The 23,003-nt window shown below is 39.3% G+C and overlaps 1 protein-coding gene across 1 annotated transcript in view; it reads right to left on the bottom strand.

Moving 5' to 3' along the window:
- SPSB4 (splA/ryanodine receptor domain and SOCS box containing 4) overlaps positions 1-20,226 on the bottom strand; it is a 118,908-nt gene extending 98,682 nt beyond the window's left edge. The window contains exon 1 of the mRNA XM_044669980.1: positions 19,533-20,226. Coding sequence (XP_044525915.1) covers positions 19,533-20,226 — 694 coding nt within the window. The remainder of the gene's footprint in view (positions 1-19,532) is intronic.
- Between the last annotated feature and the right edge of the window lie 2,777 nt (positions 20,227-23,003).

Raw genomic sequence — 23,003 nt, forward strand, 5'->3', positions numbered from 1 at the left:
AGGCTGAGAACTCCACATGGTAAGGACCAGATTTTCCTAGACCAAAAACTTAGTGGTTGTGTGGATTTGGGAAAGTCATTCCTTACTTCTGGTTATTTCTTTTTCTTTAACTGTAAAATGGGGACAATACCTGCAAGTCCTACTTGATAGGGCACACAATCAGAGTGCTGAGGAGTATGCTTAAAGACTGATTGAATTATTAGTGTTGGCAAGAACAGTAGAGATCATATACAACACTCCTCTCACCTACTCTCACTAACTGCACCTATAAGAAAATAGCTTTAGAAAGGGGAAGTGACCTGGTCAAGGCCATGAAGCTTCTAAGTTGAAGTGCCAGGACTAGAACCAAGTCTTCCGAACTTCTTCCAAGTTTGGTGCTTTGTGATACATTCAGTTGGGATGATTAACTCTATCTTCCTCCTTTCTCCCTCTCCCCTGCTCCCCTCTCTTTCTCTCTCTGTTTCTCTGTCTCTCCTCTCCTCTCTTCTCTCTCTCTCTCTGTCTCTGTCTCTGTCTCTGTCTCTTCCTCTCCTCTCCTCTCCTCTCCTCTCCTCTCTCCCCATCCCCATCATAATTATGACCCTTATTGGCAAAGCTGGCGTGCAGAATTCTTCAGTTATGAATATTACTTGTTTAAAAATTTCAGTAAAAGCAAATTGTGGAATGTGACTTGGAAATTAGGAGGTAAGTGAAAAATTATGCCAAATATCCAGTTTCTATATTTTTCACTTTTAATCTAACTACTTTAACATTATGATGACATCAGGAGTTATTTAGATCCAGGCCACAGAATCACATAATCATAGAACACCAGACTTGAAAGAGAGCTGAGAAAATATAGAGTGTGACCCACACCCAAACAAGAATTAATTCCTGCCACAATGTTTCCAGAAAGGGCTCCTTCACCTTCTACTTGAAAATTTCTAATGAACCAATACTTCAGTTATTTTTTTTAACCCTTACCTTCCATCTTAGAATCAATATTTTGTATTGGTTCCAAGGCAGAAAAGTGGTAAGGCCTAGAAAATGGGAATTCAGCAACTTTCCCAGGGTCACACAGCTAGGAAGTGTCTGAGGCCACATTTGAACCCAGAACTTCCCATTTCCAGGCCACTGATCCACCTAGCTGCCTCCTGATGGAATCCTGTAGAAATAGTGATGGCAGTATGAATGGAGAGGAGGGAATAGATCAAAGAGATGTCACAGAAATGGAATAGATGAGATCAGCAACTGGTTGGAAGGGTTTTGGAAGAAAAGAATAGAAGATAATTCTAAGGACTCAAACCTTATCAATTAAAAAGATGATGGTGCCATTATTATACATAAAGAAATTTAGAGAAGGAGGTAAGTCTTTAGGGGTGATGGGGAAGAAAAACTGAATTCAATTTTGGACATGCTAAATTTTAGAAGCAAGTGACTGAAAGTGTAAGACTGAAGCCCAGTGGGGAGAATGGAGCTGTAGAGAGTACTGTATATGATGCCAGAAGACCTGTATTTGAATCTTCCCTCAGATATTAGCTATATGATCCTAGGCAAAGCACTTGATTTCATATTATCTCAGTTTCCTTTTCTGTAGAATGAAGATAATAATAGTTGCATTGTCTATATTAAAATGGTTTTGAGGAAGATGCTTTAAAAACTTTAAAATGCTATATAAATCTGAGATTATTATGTATAGATTTGAGTCATCTAAAAAGAGGTGATAACTAAAACCATGGGAATCCTAAAGAGAGAGAGAAGGCCAAGAACAAAGTCTCGGGGGAATACTCATGCTTAGATGGAAAAGGAGGAAATTAAATGACTGTTAAAGATGGAAAAAAAGTGCAAACAGGTAAGAAAAGACCCAAGAAAGGGCCGTATTATGAAACTTGAAGGAAGAAAAAGGATCAATAATTAGGAGGTGTCAAATTCTAACCCAAAATCATCTGGGCCCTTCTTAAACCAACATTTTGACTTTCAATTATATTTCATTAAACACCTTTATTATATATTTTTTATCTTGTGTTGTTTCCTAACCCAATTCTCTGTTTTGCATCTGCAGAAAATCAATCACCAGGTATTTACTGACCATTGGGCATACAAAGACAGATAAAGATAATCCCTGTCCTCAAGGAACTTATATTCTAGTAGAGAAGAGAACATGTGAACAACTAGGTATAAAAGAAACACAGAAAAAAGAAGTTATTCAAAATGTAAATTCCTTCAGGGCTGGGACCATACTTCACTTGTGTCTAACAAGATAGGAGAATAATGAAGAATCTGTGATCTCATTAGAGGGGATCTTGCTCTTGTGAGGCAAATCACAGCATCTCTATGAATTTCTAAAAGGGACCTTGTGGTTCAGTCATTTTTTCAGTCATATCCAATTGTGACCCCTATTTGAGGTTCTCTTGGCAAAGATAGTGAAGTGGTTTGCCATTTCCTTTTCCAGCTCATTTGACAGATAAGGAAAGAGAAGCAAAGAGGTTAAGTGACTTGCCCAGGGCCATACAACTTAGTAAGTATCTGAGGCTGGATTTTAACTCATAAAAATGAATCTTCTTGATTTTAAGTCCAGGGTTCTATCCACTTTGTCAACTAGAAACTGCTTTATGTTGTAGATAAGGAAACCCAAGATTTGCACAAGTTAGATATAACTTGCTCAAGGCCACACAGGTAGTAAGTGGCAAAGATGGGACTTGAACCCAAGTTCTTTGATGCTAAATCTCATAATTTTTCTCATTGGGGCTAAATCTTAATGATTTTCCCACTGTACTATGCTAATTCCCTAGTAAATAAGTCTTCTGAAACTGCTTCAGGCATTCAGGTATTGTGACTCACCTAAGCCTATATGACTAGTAAGCATCAGGGCTGGGATTTGAACCCAAGCCTTTCTGTCTAGGGTCCAGCATTTTGTCTATGGTACCCTCAATGTAGTCACAAAAAGGAAAAGTGCTACTGTTCCTGAAGAGCTGTTTCTGAAGTTTCACTAAATAAATAAAAGTTTCACCCTATAGACCAGCATTTTAAGAGCTTAACAAACTAATCCCCAAACTCTAGGAAGGATACGAAAACAAAGCATGTTGCTTAAAAGTACCATAGTTATGAAGACAAAGTTGTAATTAACTCAGATAATAAATACCCACAGCAAAACTAAGCATCCCCCCCCAAATCCATTCTGAAAGAGAAAAACATCAGTGGGGGGAAATCTGTGATTAGGCAGTTGGCTCCTAAGATTAACTTAAAGCACTGTTTTCTTGAAATTAATCCAACGTCAAGGAATAACTTTTCTCTCCCGAGAAAGCTATTTCCCTCCTGCTGCTCCATATTTCAATCATGTGCTTGTGATGAACAGTGCTGGGAAGATCAGGAAAGATCGAAAGACACCATATGCTGTCCGTCGGATAATTCCTTGGACACATGGCAGTACGGCATTTGCTTTGAAACAAGCAGGTCTGTCTTCCCCAACAGGCTTTCCCTGGAGACTTAGAGTGCATCTCTATTTATAGAAGGTCGTCTTATCTAATATAATGAAGTGCTAGTGTGAAATCTAGGCATGGTCCAAATCTTGTAAGCCCGTTCTTACTTAGCTGAATTGTATCCCAAGAAAGCAGATCATTAAATATTCACTTTGAAGATTTGATAACTTTTCATAAAATTTGGTATTATAGAGTAAACCTGAAGTTTTATAAATACCGTTATTATTTTCTAGCACATGTAATAGCTCAAGTTTACTCTGAAAGCAATTTAAAGAGAAGATTCATCAGTAATCAGTCCATTGATTGTTTAGATGCAGCTCAAACACCACTCAAAAATGCTAAGAAAGTCTGTTCACAAGCCATTTAAGCATTCCTACTGCAATTTTGATGATAATTCCATTTGCTTTGCAAGTATTTTCTTTAGTGTAGATTCATTTGCATTTATCAGAATTTCTGGGGTTTGGAGCAGAGATTAAAGAAATGCAGTTCCTGAGGGTGCCAGGTTTTATGACTTTAAGAGTTATTAAACTATATTCTTAGGAAAGTCAACAATACTAGCAGTTGATGGGGGGCTAAGATCCAACCAGAGTCAAATTTAGAATACTCATCAACAGCCAAAGATTAGATTTTATATGCATTTTGAAGGGGTCCAAGCATATGCCCATTTTTAATGAGGACCCTGGAATCAAAAGATAGAGGTTCAAAGTTCCACTCTGTCACTAAATGGGCCTCACTTTCTTTTTCGGTGAAATGAAGATTAGGTCATTCCCAAATTCCTTCTTAAACACATTATCTAGGACACGTCACCAGAAATGGACGTATGGGCTTGTAATATTTTAAGGGTAAGAGATAACAGAGAGACATTCGAGTACTACACTAGCATACATGACATATCAAAAGGTTCAGGGGTAGGCTCCAATGCATTGGGCAGACCCTCTATTAGAGATTTCTGGCAAGACCTGAACAAGAATCAACACAGGGGATGAGAAGGTATGGGTTGGATGTGATTGGAAATGATGAGATCATGGGTCCATTAAAGTAAGTCCCTTGCTTATTTTAGGTTTACCTAAAGGATTACTTTAATCAGCTCTTCTTTAGAAATTCTTGCTGAAATTACAGAATGAAAGTTAATGCTTTTGTCTTTCCACAAATCTTGCCTCATCCAAACCACCCACATTCCTATTACTTTTCTGTCACCACCCTGGTCTCCCAGCCTTTAGGTCTCATCACATCACACCTGGATTATAACAGCCCCACCTGGCCTCCCAGCCTCCATTTGCCCCACCTTCCAATTTATCCTGCCAGGATAATCTTTCGAAAACACAGCTGTCATCACACCATCTTTCTTATCCTGCTCAGGAATCTTATTTTTTCTGTATATCCAGCTCAAATGCTATTGTCCACAGGCTTTCTAAGAACTCGGTGACCCCATGAGGAGCTCCCAGATGGTCGAGAGACCTTTCTCATTTCAGAAAATGACTAGCCACATCCTTTCTTCATCGTGCTTGATAATTTGAATCCAGAAGACATTTATGGATCTCTAAAAATTTGTTGTTATTGTGTATAAACAGAAATTTTGTACCCACTAAACTACATTACCCATCATCCCCTTCCTTTTCACCCCAAGCTGCATGCTTGTGTCAAGCCCCACCCTCGCTCTCTCTTGCTGGCAGTTCTCTGGGCTCTTGTGGCCCCCTCATGTGCAGTCCCAGGAAGTGTCTTTCTTTACTGAGGCTATTATTTTCCTTTTGCTTCTAGTTATTTTTATAAAATATAATACTTGGAGTATTTTGATATTAATTTTTATAATTAGTTGTCCTTCATTTTTGAAGAGGACCAATGAAATCATGGTCTGATATCTTCACCTACAGGGGGATTGGATTTAAGTGAGGCCACATTGCACAAAGTTATTAGCCTCACTCTCTCTTTTCAGAGTTATCGAAGTCCAGTGGCAAGACAAAAGTCAAGATGACTGGCAATAGCCCAGGATGTAGTGGATGGTCTCAGCATCTTTGATGTCTGACCAAGTTCTAAAACCTTGTATTGGACATGATGAGTTGGAATTATAGGGAAAGAGGAACATTACAGAAAAGATACAATTTCTGCCTTTAACAAATTTATGATCTACCTGGAAAGAAAACACACACACACACTCTCACACCCTTGAAAGCATTCCATCAACAGATGTATGATAAGGAACATGATTATTTTGTTACTAATATTTTGTAGTTACAAATGGTGCTGCTATAAATATTGTGGCACATGTATGTAAGGGAATATTGCTATGCTGTAGGAAATAACAGATATAATTAATACAGAAGCATGAAAAGATTTATATGAAATGATGCAGTGATATAAACAGAGCCAAGAAAACAATACCAACAATGATTACATGATTTAAATGGAAAGCACAACCGCAAAGCAATTGAAAGTGAATGTTGCAAAATTACGAAAAACAAGGATGGCTCCAAAAGAGATATGAGAAGTCACCCCCCCTATACACACATATCATCCCTCTGCAGAGATGGGAGGTCTACAAGGTTGATACATAGCATATATTCCAGCTTTTTTTCTTTTTTTAAACCCTTACCTTCTGTCTTAGAATCAATACCATGTATTGGTTCCAAGGCAGAAGAGGGTTAAGTGACTTGCCCAGGGTCACACAGCTAGGAAGTGTCTGAGGCCAGATGTGTACCCAGGATCTCCCATCTCTAGGCCTGGCTCTCAATTCACTGAGCCACCCAGCTACCCCCATTCCAGCTTTTTTGATGCATTAATCAATAGTGTTGATTTCTCTTCCCCCTTTCAAAATAGTAGTTAAATGAGAAGGCTCTCTGGAAGTCGGGAGGGATAATGGGGGAAATTTTGGAAATTTTGTAAAAAACCCAAGAGATAAGTAACAATTTATTTAAAAAGAGAAAGAATACATTATTGCTGAATAAAGGAATGATCATAGTTAAGCTGGGTTCTGAAAAACTATGGGGCATGTGTTGGTAGAGAAGAGCTTTGAGATTCTGTGATTCTGAGAAATGATATGAGAGGAATTATGGAGTGTGGAGAGTAATTTGGTGGACCCTAAACAGCAGGTTATGGAATTTTTAGTTCTCCTGCATAGGTTGAATCTTACTGCATCCACAAAGTCATTTATAGTGCTCCAATCCACACGAGTCCATCTTCCTTTTCCTGAACTTTTATGGCACAAATTCCATAAAGATTAATAATGCGTGGGGACCAGCTAGGTGGTTCAGTGGATGGAGAGCCAGGCTTGGGAATGGGTGGTCCTGGGTTCAAATCTGACTTCAGATACTTTCCAGCTGTGTGACCATAGGGAAGTCACTTGGCTCCAATTGCCTAGCCCTTACAGCTTTTCTGCCTTGGAATTGATATTTAGCATCAATTCTAAAACAAAAGGTAAAGGTTTAAAAAAATATTAGCATATAGTATTGTCATATAATTTCTTAGCTGTTCTCTGTGTAGTATAGTGGAAAGAGTACTGAATTTAGAGTTAGGAGAACTGATTTCTAGTCACATCTTTGCCAATAATTTGCTGCATGACCATGGGAAGTCATTTTCTCTGGTCATCGGGTTCCTCATGAGTAAAAAGGATTAAATGTAATGGTTTCTAAATGCTCTTACAGGTCTAATGGCCAGCTAGGAGATGCAGTGGACAGAGAGCACTGGGCTGGGAATCAGGAGGACTCATCTTCATGAGTTCAAATCTGACCTCTGATATTTACTAGTTGAGAACCCTAGGCAAGTCACTTAACCCTATTTGCCTCAGTTTCTCATCCATAAAATAAACTAGAGAACGAAATAGCAAACCACTCTAGTGTCTTTTCTAAGAAAACTCCAAAATGGGGTCACAGAGAGTCAGGCATGACTGAACAACTGAACCTAATATTCCCAAATTCTTGGAGTATTTGAAGATGATCTTAAAAGGAAAATACTTAGGTTAAGGAAGCCTAGGAAAGGCTTTTTATAGAAAGTGGAAATTTTATTGAGAATTAAAAGGCAATCAGGGAAGTCAGAAGACAGAGAAGAAGAGGGAAGGAATTCCAGGCATGGGGAATAGCTAGTAAAAAAAGCCTAAAACTGGGAGAAAGGAGTATCTTGTGGGAGGAATAACAAAGAAGCTTCAGTCCTTGGAGTATAGAGCATAGGAGAGGAATAAATAAGGTGTTAGAAGGCTGGAAAGGTACTAAGATGTCTGGTTATGGAAGGGGACATAGCAGTGAGACTAACGAGCAAGCTACAGCCTACAGTCCAGGGATAGGGTGATGGAGGGAAATGGTGGGAGGTATGTGAGAGATGTCATGAAGGCAAAGGTGACAGAACTTGGCAAATGATTGGATATGGGAAATAAGAATGAGAGGTCGGGGAGGATGCCTAGGTTTCAAGCCTGGGTGATTAGGAAGTAATCTTCCTAATGGTACTCTCTAATGATAAAAGGGAAATTAGGAAGAGGGGAGGTTTTGAGGGGAATTGTGTCTGTGTGTGTGTGTCGAGTGCACATTCTTGTATGTGCATAAGACTCATTTTCCCAAGGACCATTTCTAGACATGAACAAATAATTGATCTTGATAAATGAGCATTGTGAATTTGGTATCATACGTGGGAAATGATTACAGAAATGAGTGGATGTCCTTGGAAACTGACAGAAAGTTCTCTTCTGCCTTCATTAAAAAACAGAGAGCCTGGCTGTATATCAGCTTATACTGCTGAGTCATCATCTCAATAACCACTTGGATAATTGATAGAATCATCCAAGAACACTGATTCAAAATACACGTTCAATACTATTTTCAGGGTGAATATGATTCATTGAACCACTTTTGCCATATTGCCATACTGGAGCCTTACTGTGACCTGGATCTTTGCCCTGTTTATACTGGTATCCTTGTAGATAAGACAGAGATGTGGTTTGGATGATAACATTCAGGTGTGTATGTGAATGTTTGAACAACTATAGAAAAAAGATTAATTCAAGGAAAAAGGTCTTTAGTGACATTGCCAGAGTTTTTTTTTTTTATTGGCCCTCCTTTATTCTACATAATTCAAGTGATTTCATATAAAAAAGACAATTTTTCAGATAAATGGATGACTTGAAAATATAGATAAAATTTAAATTTAAAAACGTGGATGATGCAAAGAAGAGATGGAGAGATAATAGATAATAGACTCAGGATCCAAGATTATCCTGAGGGGCTAGAACAATAAGACCAAAACCAGCAAGATAAATGTTAATATAGTTAAGCATAAATTCCTACATATAAGCTTTAAAAATTATATATATAAAAAGAGAAAGACATGGTTTATCAGAAGTTCATGATAATCAATGACAAAGAAATGTGTATTCTAATAAAGTTACTAAATACTCCAGTTGCATCAATAGAAGTATAACTTCCAGAATAAAGCAGGTCATCATTCCACTCTGGTCTGGGCTGGTCAGATGGAATCTGAAGTATTATTTTCAGTTCTTGGCCCCACATTACAAAAGGGTCATTAACAAGTTGGAACATGTGCCAGAGATGGGCAACCAGGATAATGAGGGATCTGGAAATTGTCATATTAAAAAAAAAGGTAAAGGAAATTGGCAAATTTAGCTTAAAAAAGAGATTTCTTTGGATAGATGTATGATAGGCGTCCTATCTATTCCTAACTAGGTGAGGAAGTTGATAGAAAGTTGTTTTTTTTCTTCTTTTTTAAGCAAAAGTGCCTTTTGCCAGTCCTCTTACAACACTGTATAGACAACCACTAACTCCCTTTTATGAGCCCCCTCAAGTCCTGATGGGCTGTTTGTATGTACCATTAACAGCCTAAAGGTCACAAGCAGACACCTCGCTCATCCCATTAAGCATCACGGTCCATACGTGTTCCTACTCTCTGTTGACTTAAGTGATTACTCAGTATGTTATGAAGTTGAGCTCCATGCAAACTCCTTCTAGGAAAAGGTTTCTGGCAATTACAGAGGCTCCCAAGATCTTAGTGTGTACCAGAGGCAGCATGACTTGGATTAAAGCCACTCTCAGATGAGAAAGAAGTAAAGATTTTCAAGAATTTTTGTTTATTATATTAATAAACTGCTAAGAGATAAGAGACCACCCTTGACTCTGGACATGGTTATGCAAGCATTCCCTGTCTTTGGGGTGAGCACAATTGCATTATAAAAAAAAAATTGGAACGCTGAAAGACAATGAAGCTTTGGCTTTCAAAACATTGAGAAAAAGACAGTACAGTCAACATATTGTCTCTAAAGACCTCATAACCTTACAAGTAGGGAGGACTCTCAACAGATCTTACAGCTTCATAAATAAATAGGAATATTTACTATGACATGCTTTGAAATGGGTCCAAAGATAATTAAGTCAGCCAGGTAGTGTAATGGATGGAGAGCTGGGCCTAGTGGTCAGGAAGACTCATCTTCCTGAGTTCAAATATTGCCTCTGATACTTTCTAGTTATGTGACCCCAGACAACTTAACTTTGTTTGTCTCAGTTTCCTCATCTGTAAAATGACCCATTCCAATATCTTTGCCAAGAAAACCCTAAATGTGGTCATGAAGACTCAGATACAACTGAAACAACTAAATGACAAAAATAACCTGGGTAATTACAGTGTTTATTAAATTTTCTATTTTTTTTGGTAGGAATATGTTTGGGCTTGATTCATAACAAATTTGGGGGCTGTCTTTTGGCAAATGAATTTTTTCAGAATAGTCTGGAGTTTTGTACTCATCTGAAAGCTTTGGAAAATATATGTTGAGCTGGGTGGAGGGATAAAATTCATTACCTGAGTATATAGGCATTTTGTATTCATAATCAATGAATATTTGTTGTTTTGCAAATAGATCAAATAATTTGGGTTCTAGAAAGCAGTGATTAAGGGCTAACCTTTTCAGAACTATTTTAAGTCTATGTGGATTGAAATCTCTCCAGCCTCAGCACTCTGGAGATGGTTGTAGACATAACAACTGAGGAGAAAATTCCCATTTGATTTTGCCTATTCTTTCTCAGATAAAAAATGACATAGTTACACTTTTTGTCAGGCACATTTCATTTCTAAACTTAGGCAGCAGACCTCATGTTGAAGAAATGTGACTCCCCAAACCCCAGTTCTTCCCCTAAACTGGTCCTTTGGTCTGCAGGCACTAAATTAATGCTGCCACCATCTGCAGAGACAGAGGTCTAACTCTGGGTTCTAATCTTCACCACACATTCTCTTCTATAGAATTTCTGCCACCTAATCCTTATGCAGGATAGCATAGAACAGGGGTTGGCAACGTATGGCTCTTGAGCCATATCTGGCTCTTTTGAGGGCCAGATACGGCTCTTTCTGCAGGAGCCATAATGTCAATGTTTTTTCAGGCGCTGTTACAGGAGCACGCACTGTGAGCACTGTACAGCTCTCACAAAATCACATTTTAAAAAATGTGGCGTTTATGGCTCTCACGGTCAAAAAAGTTGCTGGCCCCTGGCATAGAAGATTTGGGGTTCGATTAAATGAAGCTGAATGAGACTCGGGAATCTGAAGTAAATTGTTTTACCTCTCTGGGGGCTGTATCTATAAATGGGATGGTTGGACCAAATGGTTTTTAAGGTCTCTTTCAGGTCTAACATAATAGCTGACATAGAAGTTTATATTGAGTACTTGAAGGTTTGTAAAATGCTACATATATACTATCTCATTTGATCTTGTAAAAGTGAAATTTGGGGAATGCCATCTAAAAGTGTATATATTTCTATGGACATGGGAAATGTATCAAAACTACATTTCCCGTGATCCAACATGGTCTAACTGGTTTCCGTTTCCGGGTCTTTGGGCGTGGGGAGGCAGAGAGGGTTTATAATCTCCTGGGTTAGGAGGGAGTGGTCTCTTGGCCAGTAGGCTCTTGGCTAGCAAACAGGAGACAGTAATGGCGAGGGCGACAGTTTTGAATGCTTACAAGCGCGTGGTCTGATAACTTTATCAACATGGCTTTAATTAAAATACTAATTTATATTATTATACCAGCCTTTATCATTTTTCATATTTATAATCTTCACAATAACCCTCTGAGGTGAAGCACTATTTTATCCCCATTTTACATATAGGGAAACTGAGGTTAAGAGATGTTTAAGAAGAAAATAGATATAAAAGGATAGATTTAAAAATATTATAGTTTTAAAGGATTTATTGGTATCCATTAGAAAAATAAAGCCACATGCCTGTTAAGAGTCAGTTTGAAAGTTGTGCCCTGTTGCCTCCTCCTCCTATCCTGGCTCCTGCTCCCAAGGTAGAAAAAAGGAAGTACCAACCCAGGCACTCACTATTTATCCTGCTGTTTACGTTATTATGTAACTGTCTTATAACCAGTTGGATCATGGGAAATGTAGTTTGAAAGAGACCTAAATGTTCACAGGAAGTTTAGATCAGGGACCTCAAAATTAGTTCAAGGACTCCCAAATTTCCAATATCATAGAGGTTAAGGGACTTCAAGTCATACGGCTAAGAAGTATCTGAGGGGGGATTTGAACTCAGATCTTAACCTCCAAATCTAGTACCCATAACCACAGTGCCATCTAACTGCCACATTTTGTTTATGATTTTTTTTAAAAATAAACATACATAGCTTCTGAAGTCATTTTTAAAAAAACTCTCTAAGACAGAAGAGCAAGGCAAATGGAGTTAAATAATTTGCCCAAGGTCACACAGCTGTGAAGTGTCTGAGGCCACATTTAAACCTAGGCCTGTTGCTCTATCCACTGAGCCAACTAGCTGCCCCAAAGTCTCTTTTAACTCTAAAGTTTTGATTCTGCTATGCCACAATTACCCTGAATTCATACTGCTAAACTTACTCAACAGGCTGAATTTTCCCCTGTGAGTCCCAACTATTTAAGAGAAGAGGCCACATTTTTCCTATTGCATTGTAGGAAGACTCCCCCCAAATACCTCCCCCAAGCCAGGCTGTACATAGGCACCACACTCACTTAATGAGGCCAATGAACAGTTAAGTGAATTTACCCTATCACCCATTTGGCATCATGACCTTTCTCTATCCAACCACCAGAGAATCAAAGGCAAGAAGGGGTGGGGGGAGCTTAGGAATTTCTCTCCTGAACACAGAAATAATTCTGGCTAAAACTTCATCAGCAACTTGGCTATGGACCTGAAAGTTGAGCAACCTGATACTGCATAAAAGGGTAAATCAACAACTAAGGTGAATTCCAGCATAGATTCAAAATAATTTATGTCAGTGAGTCAAATAACATTTATTAAGGTGCCAAATACCATTCTAAAAATCTGAGGAGAAAAGGTAAAGCAAAAATATGGTTCCTGCCCTGAAGGAGCTTACATTCTATTAGGGAAACTACATTGAGCATGCGTTATTGTCCAATGTGAACCCCCTTCTAATTTGACCCTTCTACACTCAGTTGAAAAGCTTTTTGATTCTGTCAGAGAAAAGTTTTAAGTAAGAAGTATTGCCAATTACGCATCTGATTTTAGGAATGTCTGTATTTTTCTTGGAACTGATGTCTCTGAATTGTAACTGAAGGTGCCATGATGATTAATTAATGACTGCCGCCATTAAAGGCACACATATATATGATGCTAAATGTGACTAACCAGTAATAATGGAAGAATTAGGGGAAAGAATACAAGACTTGGAGTCAGAGATTGTTGTTTAGTCATTTTTCAGTCCTGTGGTGACTCTTCTTGACTTCTTGAATCTTGATTTTCTTAGCAAAGATACTCCATTTCCTTCTCCAGCTGATTTGACAGATATGAAAACTGAGGCAAACAAGGTTAAGTGTCTTGCTCAGGGTCACACAGCTAGTAAGTTTCTGAGGTAAGATTTGAACTCAGGTCATCCTCACTCCAGGCCCAGTGTTCTGTCCATTATGCCATCTAGACTTTTTTCCCACTCAGTTTCCAGCTTAGTTGCATTGATTTTGTTTGGGCAAAAACTTTTAGTTTTCTATAACAAGTTATCCATTTTACCTCCTAAGAACCTCTCTACCTTTCGTTTGGTCTTGAACTGTTCCCCATCCAGAGAAATGTAATTTCTTCCAAGGTTACTAAAGAATGCAGGCAGTCAGGGAACCTAGGTTCTAATCTTGGTTCTGCTACCTATCTGACTCAGAACATACCAAGGTCTCAGCTTCCTTATCTATAAAATGAGAGGCTTTGACAAGATGATCAATTTATTTTCTAGCACTGTCAATCTATGGTTTTGTGATCAACAATTTGATATTCATTAGTGGTCAATACTGAAAATGTGAGCCTCTGTGTGTATGTGGGTGCGCATGCATGTGTGTGTATGTGTATGTTTTTGCTGGGGAGATGAGCTGTAGTAGAGGGAAGGGCAAGGAATAGAAAGCCTATTAGGAACTAGATCTCAAAGTCATTATCATCAGAACAACTTGATTCTAAATAAGAAATAAGAACGATTTGTCAATGGAACAGGTTAAGTGTACAATATACAGAAGCTTGATAAGCCCAAAGATGTCAGCTACTAGGGCAAGAACTCACTATTTGACAAAAACTACTGGGAAAACTGGAAAGTAGTGTGGCAGAAACTAGGCACAGACTAACATCTCACACCACATACCATGAGTTAAGGCATAAAAAGTAGTATCATAAGCAATGGAAACATGAGAGAAATTACATGTCAGATAACTGGATGGGGAACAGTTCATGGTCAAACAGAAGACAGATTCAGAAGAAGTAAAATGGATAACTTTGCAGAAAATGTAAAGTTTTAGCACAAAAAGAGCCAATGCAACTAATAAGGAAACTGAGAAAAAAAATCTTTGCAGCAAATTTCTCTGATAAAGATTTTATCTCTAAGACATATAGAGAACTGGGTCTAATTTACAAGAATAAGAGCCATTCTCCACTTGACAAATGGTCAAATAAATATTAATAGGCAGTTTTTAGAGGAAGAAATCTGAGCTATTCAAAATCCACATAAAATGCTCTCAATCAATAATAATTTGAGAAATGCAAGTTAAAGCAACTCTGAGGTATCACCTCATACCCATCAGAGTGGCTAAGTGATAGAAAAGGAAAATGACAAATGCAGGAGGGTTTGTGAGAAAACAGGTACAGTAATGCACTGTTGGTGAAGTTGTGAACAAGTTCAAACATTGTGAAAAGCAATTTGGAAAGATGCCCAAAAAGCTATTAAACTGTGTATATACCCTTTGATCCAGTAATACTGCTACTAGATTTATACACCAAGGAGATCAAAGAAAGATGAAAAGGACTCACATATACAAAAATATTTGTAGCAATTACTTTTGTAGTGTCGAAAAACTGGACACAAAGGGGATACCCATCAGTTACACTATATGAATGCAATGGGATACTATTGTGCAATAATAATGGTGGTGGTTTTAAGACTTGGAAAGACTTTTATGAACTGATGCAAAGGGAAGCGAGCAAAACCAGGAAAACAACTTATGCAGTAATAACAACACTATAAATATTATTCTTATAAGAGTTTTCTTTTTTTAATCAAAGTTCAGAAAAAATGTTTGTAAATTGGAAAAATAAAAATAAAAAAATAATAAAAAATAAAATTTAAAAAGCCTTTAAAGACTAAGTCTAAGTAAATGATTAACACAATGACCACCCATAATACCAAAGGACATGCTAACTACCTCCAGATAGAGAACTGATAAGATTCCAACTACAGATTGTGGGAATTTGGTGCACAACTATACATGTTTGTATTAGGTTCTGTTTTTCTTTCCTTCAAGAGGTGAAGAATGGAGACGATTCCAAACTGAAAATAAAATCATTATTATATATGATGCATAATAATAATAATTTATAATATAACATATACAATTGTTTATATACACACATGTAAATGAGGCAACAAAAATTCAGGAGTTGTGACTTATCCAAGATCACAAAAGAAGTTAGTGGCAGAAACAATCAAAATCCAGTCCTTTTCTCTACATTCCTTTTCTTTTGAAGACTTCTAGAGACACAGGACCTATTTATTATCCTTTTAAGCAATTCATTCCACTTTTGGAAAGCTCTTATAGTTAGAAAGATTTTCCTTACTGAGTCAAATCTGCCTTCCTCCCACTTCCACCCAGTGTTCTTAGTTCTGCAATCAAACCTATTTTCTCCCTTCCATATGACAACCCTTCAAAGGCCTGAATGCTTGCCCTGTGTCCCTTAAGATTATTCCCCATAGTAAACACTCCCTGCTCCTTTAGCTGACTGATCTTATGGCATGATCCCTCATGCCAAGGTTCCATCCATGATTATTCTCCACTGGATAATCTTTAGCTTATTCATGCCCTTAAAATGCAGTACTCGGTGTTGAACACAAAAATTTCCAGATGTGACTTAACCAGAGAATGCTATAAGAAAACTATCCCCTCCCTCATTCAGTCCATCTTGTCTCTCTTAATGGAGCCAACAATTTTGGTCTTAATAGTGTCTCCTCTTGTCCTTGTTCCTGACTTTCTAGACTTCAATGTCATGCTTTGGCATTCCCCCCCCCCCCACCTTCCCTCTTTCCCCTCAGATTTTCAACTCTCTTTGAGTATTACCTTCCTGCCTTAGAATGTAAACTGCTTGATAATAATAATAATAATAATAATAATAATAATGTTTTTTGCTTGCATTTGTATCCACAGGGCTTAGCACAATGCCTGACATATAGAGGGTTGGCCCTGGAGTCAGAAAGAATTCAGTATTTTTTTTTTTTTTGGTCAGGTTTGACTCTTTGTGACCCCCTTTTGGGTTTGTTTGGTTTTGGGGTTTTTTGAGGAAAAATTTTGAAATAGTTTGCCTTTTCCTTCTCTAGTTCATTTTACAGCTGAGGAAACCGAGGAAACCGAGGCAAACAGGGTTAAGTGCCCAGGGTAACACAACTAGGAGTCAAATCCAGCCCTGGATGCTAATTACTAGCTGTATAATCCTTAGCAGGTCACTTAACCACTCTTTGCCTCAGTTTCCTCAGATGTAAAATGGGAAAAAATAGTAGCACCTACCATTGGAGAACAAATAAGAGCATTGTAAATTGCTTAGCGCATACTAAAAGCGATAAAAGTGCTAGCTTTTAGCTATTATTAACAAATGCTTCTTTCTTTCCTTCTTCCTTTCTGGAGAATAAATTCCTTCAAAGAAAGTACCATTATCTTATCATTGATTAATTCTGTCATAGGGCTAACACCAAACTAGACACTTAACAATAAGTGCTCAGTAAATGCTCATTGATGGACAAATTAGTTGATTCAAACCAGGGATGAAGGCATATAATGTTACATAACTTGATGTTAGTAAATGGAAGCCAGGCTTGGAATCAGGTCTGATTCTTAGTTCTGCAACTTACTAGGATAAGTATTTACTAAGGACAAATCCCTTAACAGAGAAAAACCTCGATTTCCTCCTGTGTAAAATGAGTATGGTAATACTTATACTATCTACCTCTCGCAGGATCCTCAGAAGTATTTTCTTCTTCTTTTTTTAGATTTTATTTTATTTTATTTTTTAGGAAAAAATTTTTTCCATGGTTACATGATTCATTATTCATGTTCTTACTCTCTCCTCCTCAATACCTCCCCCCTCCATCATAGCTGACATGCATTTCCACTAGTTTCTTCATGTGTCATCCATCAAGACCTGTTTCCATATTATTGATAGTTGTACTAGGGTGGTCGTTTAGAGTTTATTTCCCAAATCATGTCTGCATCTACCCACGTGTTCAAGCAGTTGTTTTTCTTTTGTGTTGTCATGAAGTGCTGTGATATAGAGGAAAGAATGCTGACCCTGGAGTCAGGAGACTTGGATTCAAATCTTCAAGTTTTCTATTTACTGTCAAAGGTTCCATCATCCTTCCAGTCACCTAAGTTTGCTACTTCAGCATCTTCCTCAAGTCCTCACTAGCACTTGGCCAACATATCCAATCTGTTGTCATACCTTGTAATTTCTACCCTCACCGAATCTCTCATATTTTTCCCTTTCTCTTCATTCCCAGGGCAACTATTCCACCACAGGTCCTCAACCCCTCTCATCTAAACACTTTTACTAGGTCTCCCTGTTTCAAGTCTGTTCCTACTTGGAAGTACAGTGGCTAAAGCTCGGGATTTGGAAAAATGAAAAACTTGACTTTAAATGGGGCCTTTCATACTTACTAGCTGTGTGACCTTGGGCTAATCACTTATTCTGTCTCCCTCAGTTTCCTCTGCTGTAAAATTGAGATAATCACATCTACCTTCTGGATACAAATAAGTATCCACCTCCCAGGGGTGTTGTGAGGATCAACTAAGGTAATATTTGTAAATTAATTAGCATAATACAGACAGATAGTAGGTATATCATATATATGTTTCCTTCCTTCCTTTCTACTCTGATACTCCCACAAAACTGTCAAGGAAGTGTTTCTAAATCGCAGGTTAGACCACGGCTCCCTCTGCCCATCCCACATACACTCAGTAAACTCCAGTGGTTGCCTCCAGGATCAAATATAAAACTTTATATTTGACATTTAAAGCCCTTTATGAAATGGTCCCTTCCCACCTTTGCTGTCTGCTTGTCCTTTACTTCCTTTTATACTGTATAATTGAGCTACATTACAAGGATCTACCTGTTATTCTTCACACATAACGCTCTATTTCCTGACTCTACATTTTCATGGCTATCCCTCATGCCTACACTATTTTCTCCTGCTCTTCCTTCTAGTTTTCTTGGCATTCTTTTAAGACTCAGCTCAAATCCTACCTTCTATTAGAGAGACTTTCCCAGTTTGGCCAATTGCTAGTGCCTTCCCTCGATGATTACTTTTAACATATACTGATATAGATCTTAAATGTACAGTTATTTTCTTGTGGTGTCTTCAATTAGAATGTGAGTTCCTTGCTAGCAGCAATGCAAGAATCCAGAGCAAGGCTGAGGGACTTATGAGAAAGAAAACTAGCCACATTCAGAGGAAGAACTGTGGGAGTAGAAATATAGAAGAAAAACATTTGCTTGAACACATGGGCTGATGGAGATATTATTGAGGATAAAGACACTAAATGATAACTCTAGCCCAACTATCAATAATATGGAATTAGGTCTTAATCAATGATACACGTAAAACCCAGTAGAATTGTGTATCGGCTAAGAAGGGTTAGGGGGGTTTGGGGTAGAGACAAAGAACATGAAACATGTAAATATGGGAAAATATTCAAAATTAAAAAAAAAATAGAATGTGAGTTCCTTGAGGACAGGAACTGTTTTTGCTTTTACTTCTATCCCCAGAACTTAGGACTACTCCTGGCATACATTAAGCTCTAGATACATGTTTATTGACTGAATGGTTTTAAGTGTCTCTAAGCCCAAGTTTCCTCATCTATAAAAGGAAAGGCATGGACAAGATGGCCTCTGAAGTCCCTTCCAGCTACAGATCTATGATTCTTTTCAAAAAATTTAAATTTATTTAATTAATTTAGAGCTTTTTTTCATGGTTACATGATTCCTGTTCTTTCCCTCCCCCTTCTCTCCCCATTCCTGTGGCCAATGAGCCATTTCACTGGGTTTTACATGTATTGTTGTTCAAAACCTACTTCCATGTTATTAATATTTTGCAATAGAGTGCAGATCTATGATTCTTCTTACAATATTATGTTAGACTTTTTTTGGAAAGATCTATGATTTTTCTAAAGTAGAGAACTAACTCACAGTGTGGAAATTCCTTTCACTAGCACAGGTCAGCAACTATTTGGTAATTTATTTTCTTAAACTTGCCCAGAATCACATAGGAAAGATGTGCTAGAGCCAGAGGTAGGATTTGGCCCTGGGTTTGACTTAACATTAAGCCAGTTCTCTATCCATTACTCTTTATGAATTAATATGCACACAGGTTCATGAAAATAGAAATTCAGTTTGGTTACTGACGCCTACTTCAATAAACAGCTGCAAACACAAAGACGACAGACATTTGTTAAGCACCCGAGTAAGGTATCCAACTCGGTATGGTCTGGGCTAGGCACTGGGAGAAGAAGAAAGTTCAATTTAAGGCACTGCCCTTCCCCTTAGTGAAATGACCCAGGCTTTAACATAAGGAGGAAAATGAGAAAGAATACTTACGATCAAGTCCATTAATGTATCTCATTGTGATCTCACAGTGGCCCCAAACAGCACTCACAACTGGGTAGAGTTTTTTCCCCTTCAGCCCCCGGAAGGCCACACCGAGATACTGTCCGTCCACAATGAAACTGAGCGTGCCCTCGTCCATGTCCAAAACTACTAGTAGAGAATCTGGAAGCACGAATGCCTCATCTGGCTCTAAGAAGGCAGGGTAGGTCACGCCGGGCTGGTTCTTACAATTATGGTAAAGTCTGTTGCGTCCTAGATCCCAGCCCCAGGACTCGCTGTTACTGCCCACGAGCGCCGTGTAGCCCACCGAGTGCAGCGGGGCCTCGGCGGTGGCCACCCCCACCACGGCATGGGTACCCCGCTGCCGGGTGGGCCAGTGGATCTGCCACACGTGGAGTCCTCGGGCATGGCCCACCTTCCCTCGGATGCAGTCTGTGCTCTGGGCCACGGGGTGCCTGTGGAAGGTCAGCCGATCGTCCTCCTTCACGAAGATGTTCAGCGAGCGGTCCTCGGGATTCCAGGCGTGCTGGTGCTGGACCTCCGCCCGGGCTGGGGGCATATCTAAGAGCAGGTCCAGGCGGGCCGGCCGGCAGAAGTCGGGGCCCCTTAGGTCTCGCTTCACCGATTGGTAGGGAGGTTCACGTACGTCCACGGATTTGATGCTCCCTGAGATTTTCTGGCCCATTGCTTCACCGAGGGGGAGAAGAGGCCAGTCGCAGGCCAGGGTTACCTCATAGGAGTGTTCACCCCCTGACCCAGAGACTAAGCAAACAATTCAGATTCACTCCCTTGAGCGGAGCCTGTCCGTTCTACTGCTGCCAGAGAACATGAGCTCCTAGAACAAAGCAGAGAATGCTGATTAGCGGTAATCAGTAACGATAATAATTAAGCAACCAGAATTTATTGAACACCTACGATGGGCAAGGCACTGAGCTAAGTCAAAAAAAAAAAAATTAAGAATTTTTCTTTAAATTACAGAATTATAGAATCTCAGGGTTGGAAGGGACCTCTCATCAGGCCATCTAGTCCAACCCCTACCTGAAACACGATTCAGGGTACGACATCACCGACGAGTGGTCATCCTATCACTGACTGGACGCCTCCAGTGTCGAGGATATATAAGGTATAACTTTTGCCAAGAAGGAGTTTACAGTCTAGTTGTGGGAAGATCAGACATAAAAAAGTTACTTGGGATAAGAGACAGCAGATGAGGATCCTAGTGAGTGACATAGTAAATCAACCTTATAGTTGTAGTTCAGAGATTTAGGGGTGGCCAGGGAAGGCTTTTCAGGGAGGTGAATCCCAGCTGGGCCTGGAAGGATTTGGGGTATTTGAGGAGGCAGGACAAAAAGGGAGCTCATGAGCATAATTACTATTTCCATTTTAAAGGAGGAAATTCAGGGTGTAAGAGAAGTTGTGACCCCCCCCCACCCACCCATCCACCCAAGGCCATGGGGCTAATTAGTGGCAGAGTCAGGCCTAGTCTAGGCTTTTTGACTCCTACTCCAAGGCTCATTTTACTTATGTTAGGCTGCTGACCTAAGGTCATGGCAGATCTGTCAAAATTTCCTGGTACACCCTAGGGGCTTTAAAAGGTGGAAAGTGGACAGTTCAGTATATAGTTTAAAAAATGGGGGAAAAAAATCTTTCCCTCCCCCTTCTCTGGCCCACAAAATATGCAGCAGGATGTAGCGGGCCCACTGTGTATATAAAGCACAGACAATAACTTCCTCTGAGTCATAATAGGACACAGACATTCTTCACGCCCTGCTTGCCTCCCACCCAAACAGGCTGGAGATGCTCCCCAGCCAGAGGCCTGGGGGTTGGGACAGGGAAAGGGAGCATATAGTCCAGTGTACTACACCAGGACAAAAATGAACTGCATTGATTTCCTTCTGTTAAAAATTCCAGTTTGATTTAAATGTCTCCCATCTGTGTGCAGGCCAATATTATTCTCTGTTGTCTCTACAATTCCAGGCGCATAAGCCAGCAAAGGTCTGAACTGAGGCTGATACTGACATTATGCAGAGGCCTGGCTAATATTTAATCCAGGGGACAACAAAACAGACAGATATTTGTAATACTGCACTTGCTAATGAGTTTCTGTTGAAGTCTCTCCCTCCCTTCCCCTCCTTTCCCTTCATTGTCTCCTGCTCTCCTTCCTCTTGGACTCCCTTGTTAGAACTCTGCCTCTCTATCAGTCCTTCTCAATTACTGGCTTTTTTTCATTCTTCCTCTTCCTCCTTTCCTTCTCCATCTCCCATAACCCCAGAAGACTGCTATTTATTTTATTATGGTCACAGACATGTGAGAAAAACAACTCTCCCATCTCCTGGGTCCACTGGTAGCTTCCAGAAAAGGAAGATGCCAGGAGTCTTCCTTCCCCCTCTCTCATCTGCCCCATCAGGAGTAAAACCTGGGGGAAAGGAATACGGAGCTCTGGATGCATCAGTCCTTCTATATCAAGGACTTTTTGTCATTCAGTCGTTTTCAGTCATGTCCGATCCTTTATGACCCCATTTGGGATTTTCTTGGCAGAGATACTGGAGCAGTTTGCAATTTCCTTCTCCAAATCATTTTACAAATGAGGAAAATGAGGCAAATAGGGCAAAGGGACTTACTCAGTCACACAGCTTAGTAAGTGTCTGAGGCTAGATTTGAATTCAGGAAGATGAGACTTACTAAATCTGCAGACGTGGCCCTCCTATCCACTGTGCCCCCTAGCTGCTCATGAAGCACTTTAGTAAGTAAAGATTCTTTCTGAACTTGATATATATGCAGGATAGCGTAGGCCAGTGATGGGCAAACTACGGCCCGTGCCAGATGCAGCCCCCTGAAATGTTCTATCCGGATGCACATTATTCCTAATCTGACGAATACAACGAGCCAGATACAATACAATGAAACTTCAAAAGAGTTGTCTTAGAAACAGACAGACAGATGAGCATTTCCTTTCCTTTGGCCCCCTCTTTAAAAAGTTTGCCCATCATTGGTCTAGGACATAGTGATAGAGAGATGAAAGACAGAAAGAACTAGGTAAGATACACAGATAAAAAAGCTGATAAAGACATGGGCAAAAGTTCAAAGTAGGTAGATTTAGGGGGAAAAAGAGACTAGAGTGGGAAGAATAATGAACTGAAAGTTGAAAGATGAGTTGAAAGATTTTTCCCACGTCTGCCTTTAAAAGTCACCAGAAGACTTTGAGCAAGTCATTTCCTTTATCGGCCTGTTAGTTTATCTGCCAAATGAGATGGATGGATTAGTTGATTTCTTAAGGTCTCTTCCAGATTTAAAACTCTCTTGCTAGGAAAATAATGATACAAAGAAAAAAAGAAAGAAATAGAGAAGGAAGGAAATTACAAAGCAGAGGAGAAAAATTAGACACCTCAGGAGGGAAACTATTGCTCGAGAGAATAATGTGGCAGATACATCTCTTCTTTAGTTCACTGACCAGGTCTTTCT

Source organism: Gracilinanus agilis, chromosome 3, assembly GCF_016433145.1.
Source record: "Gracilinanus agilis isolate LMUSP501 chromosome 3, AgileGrace, whole genome shotgun sequence".
In the NCBI taxonomy this organism is placed as follows: Eukaryota; Metazoa; Chordata; class Mammalia; order Didelphimorphia; family Didelphidae; genus Gracilinanus; species Gracilinanus agilis.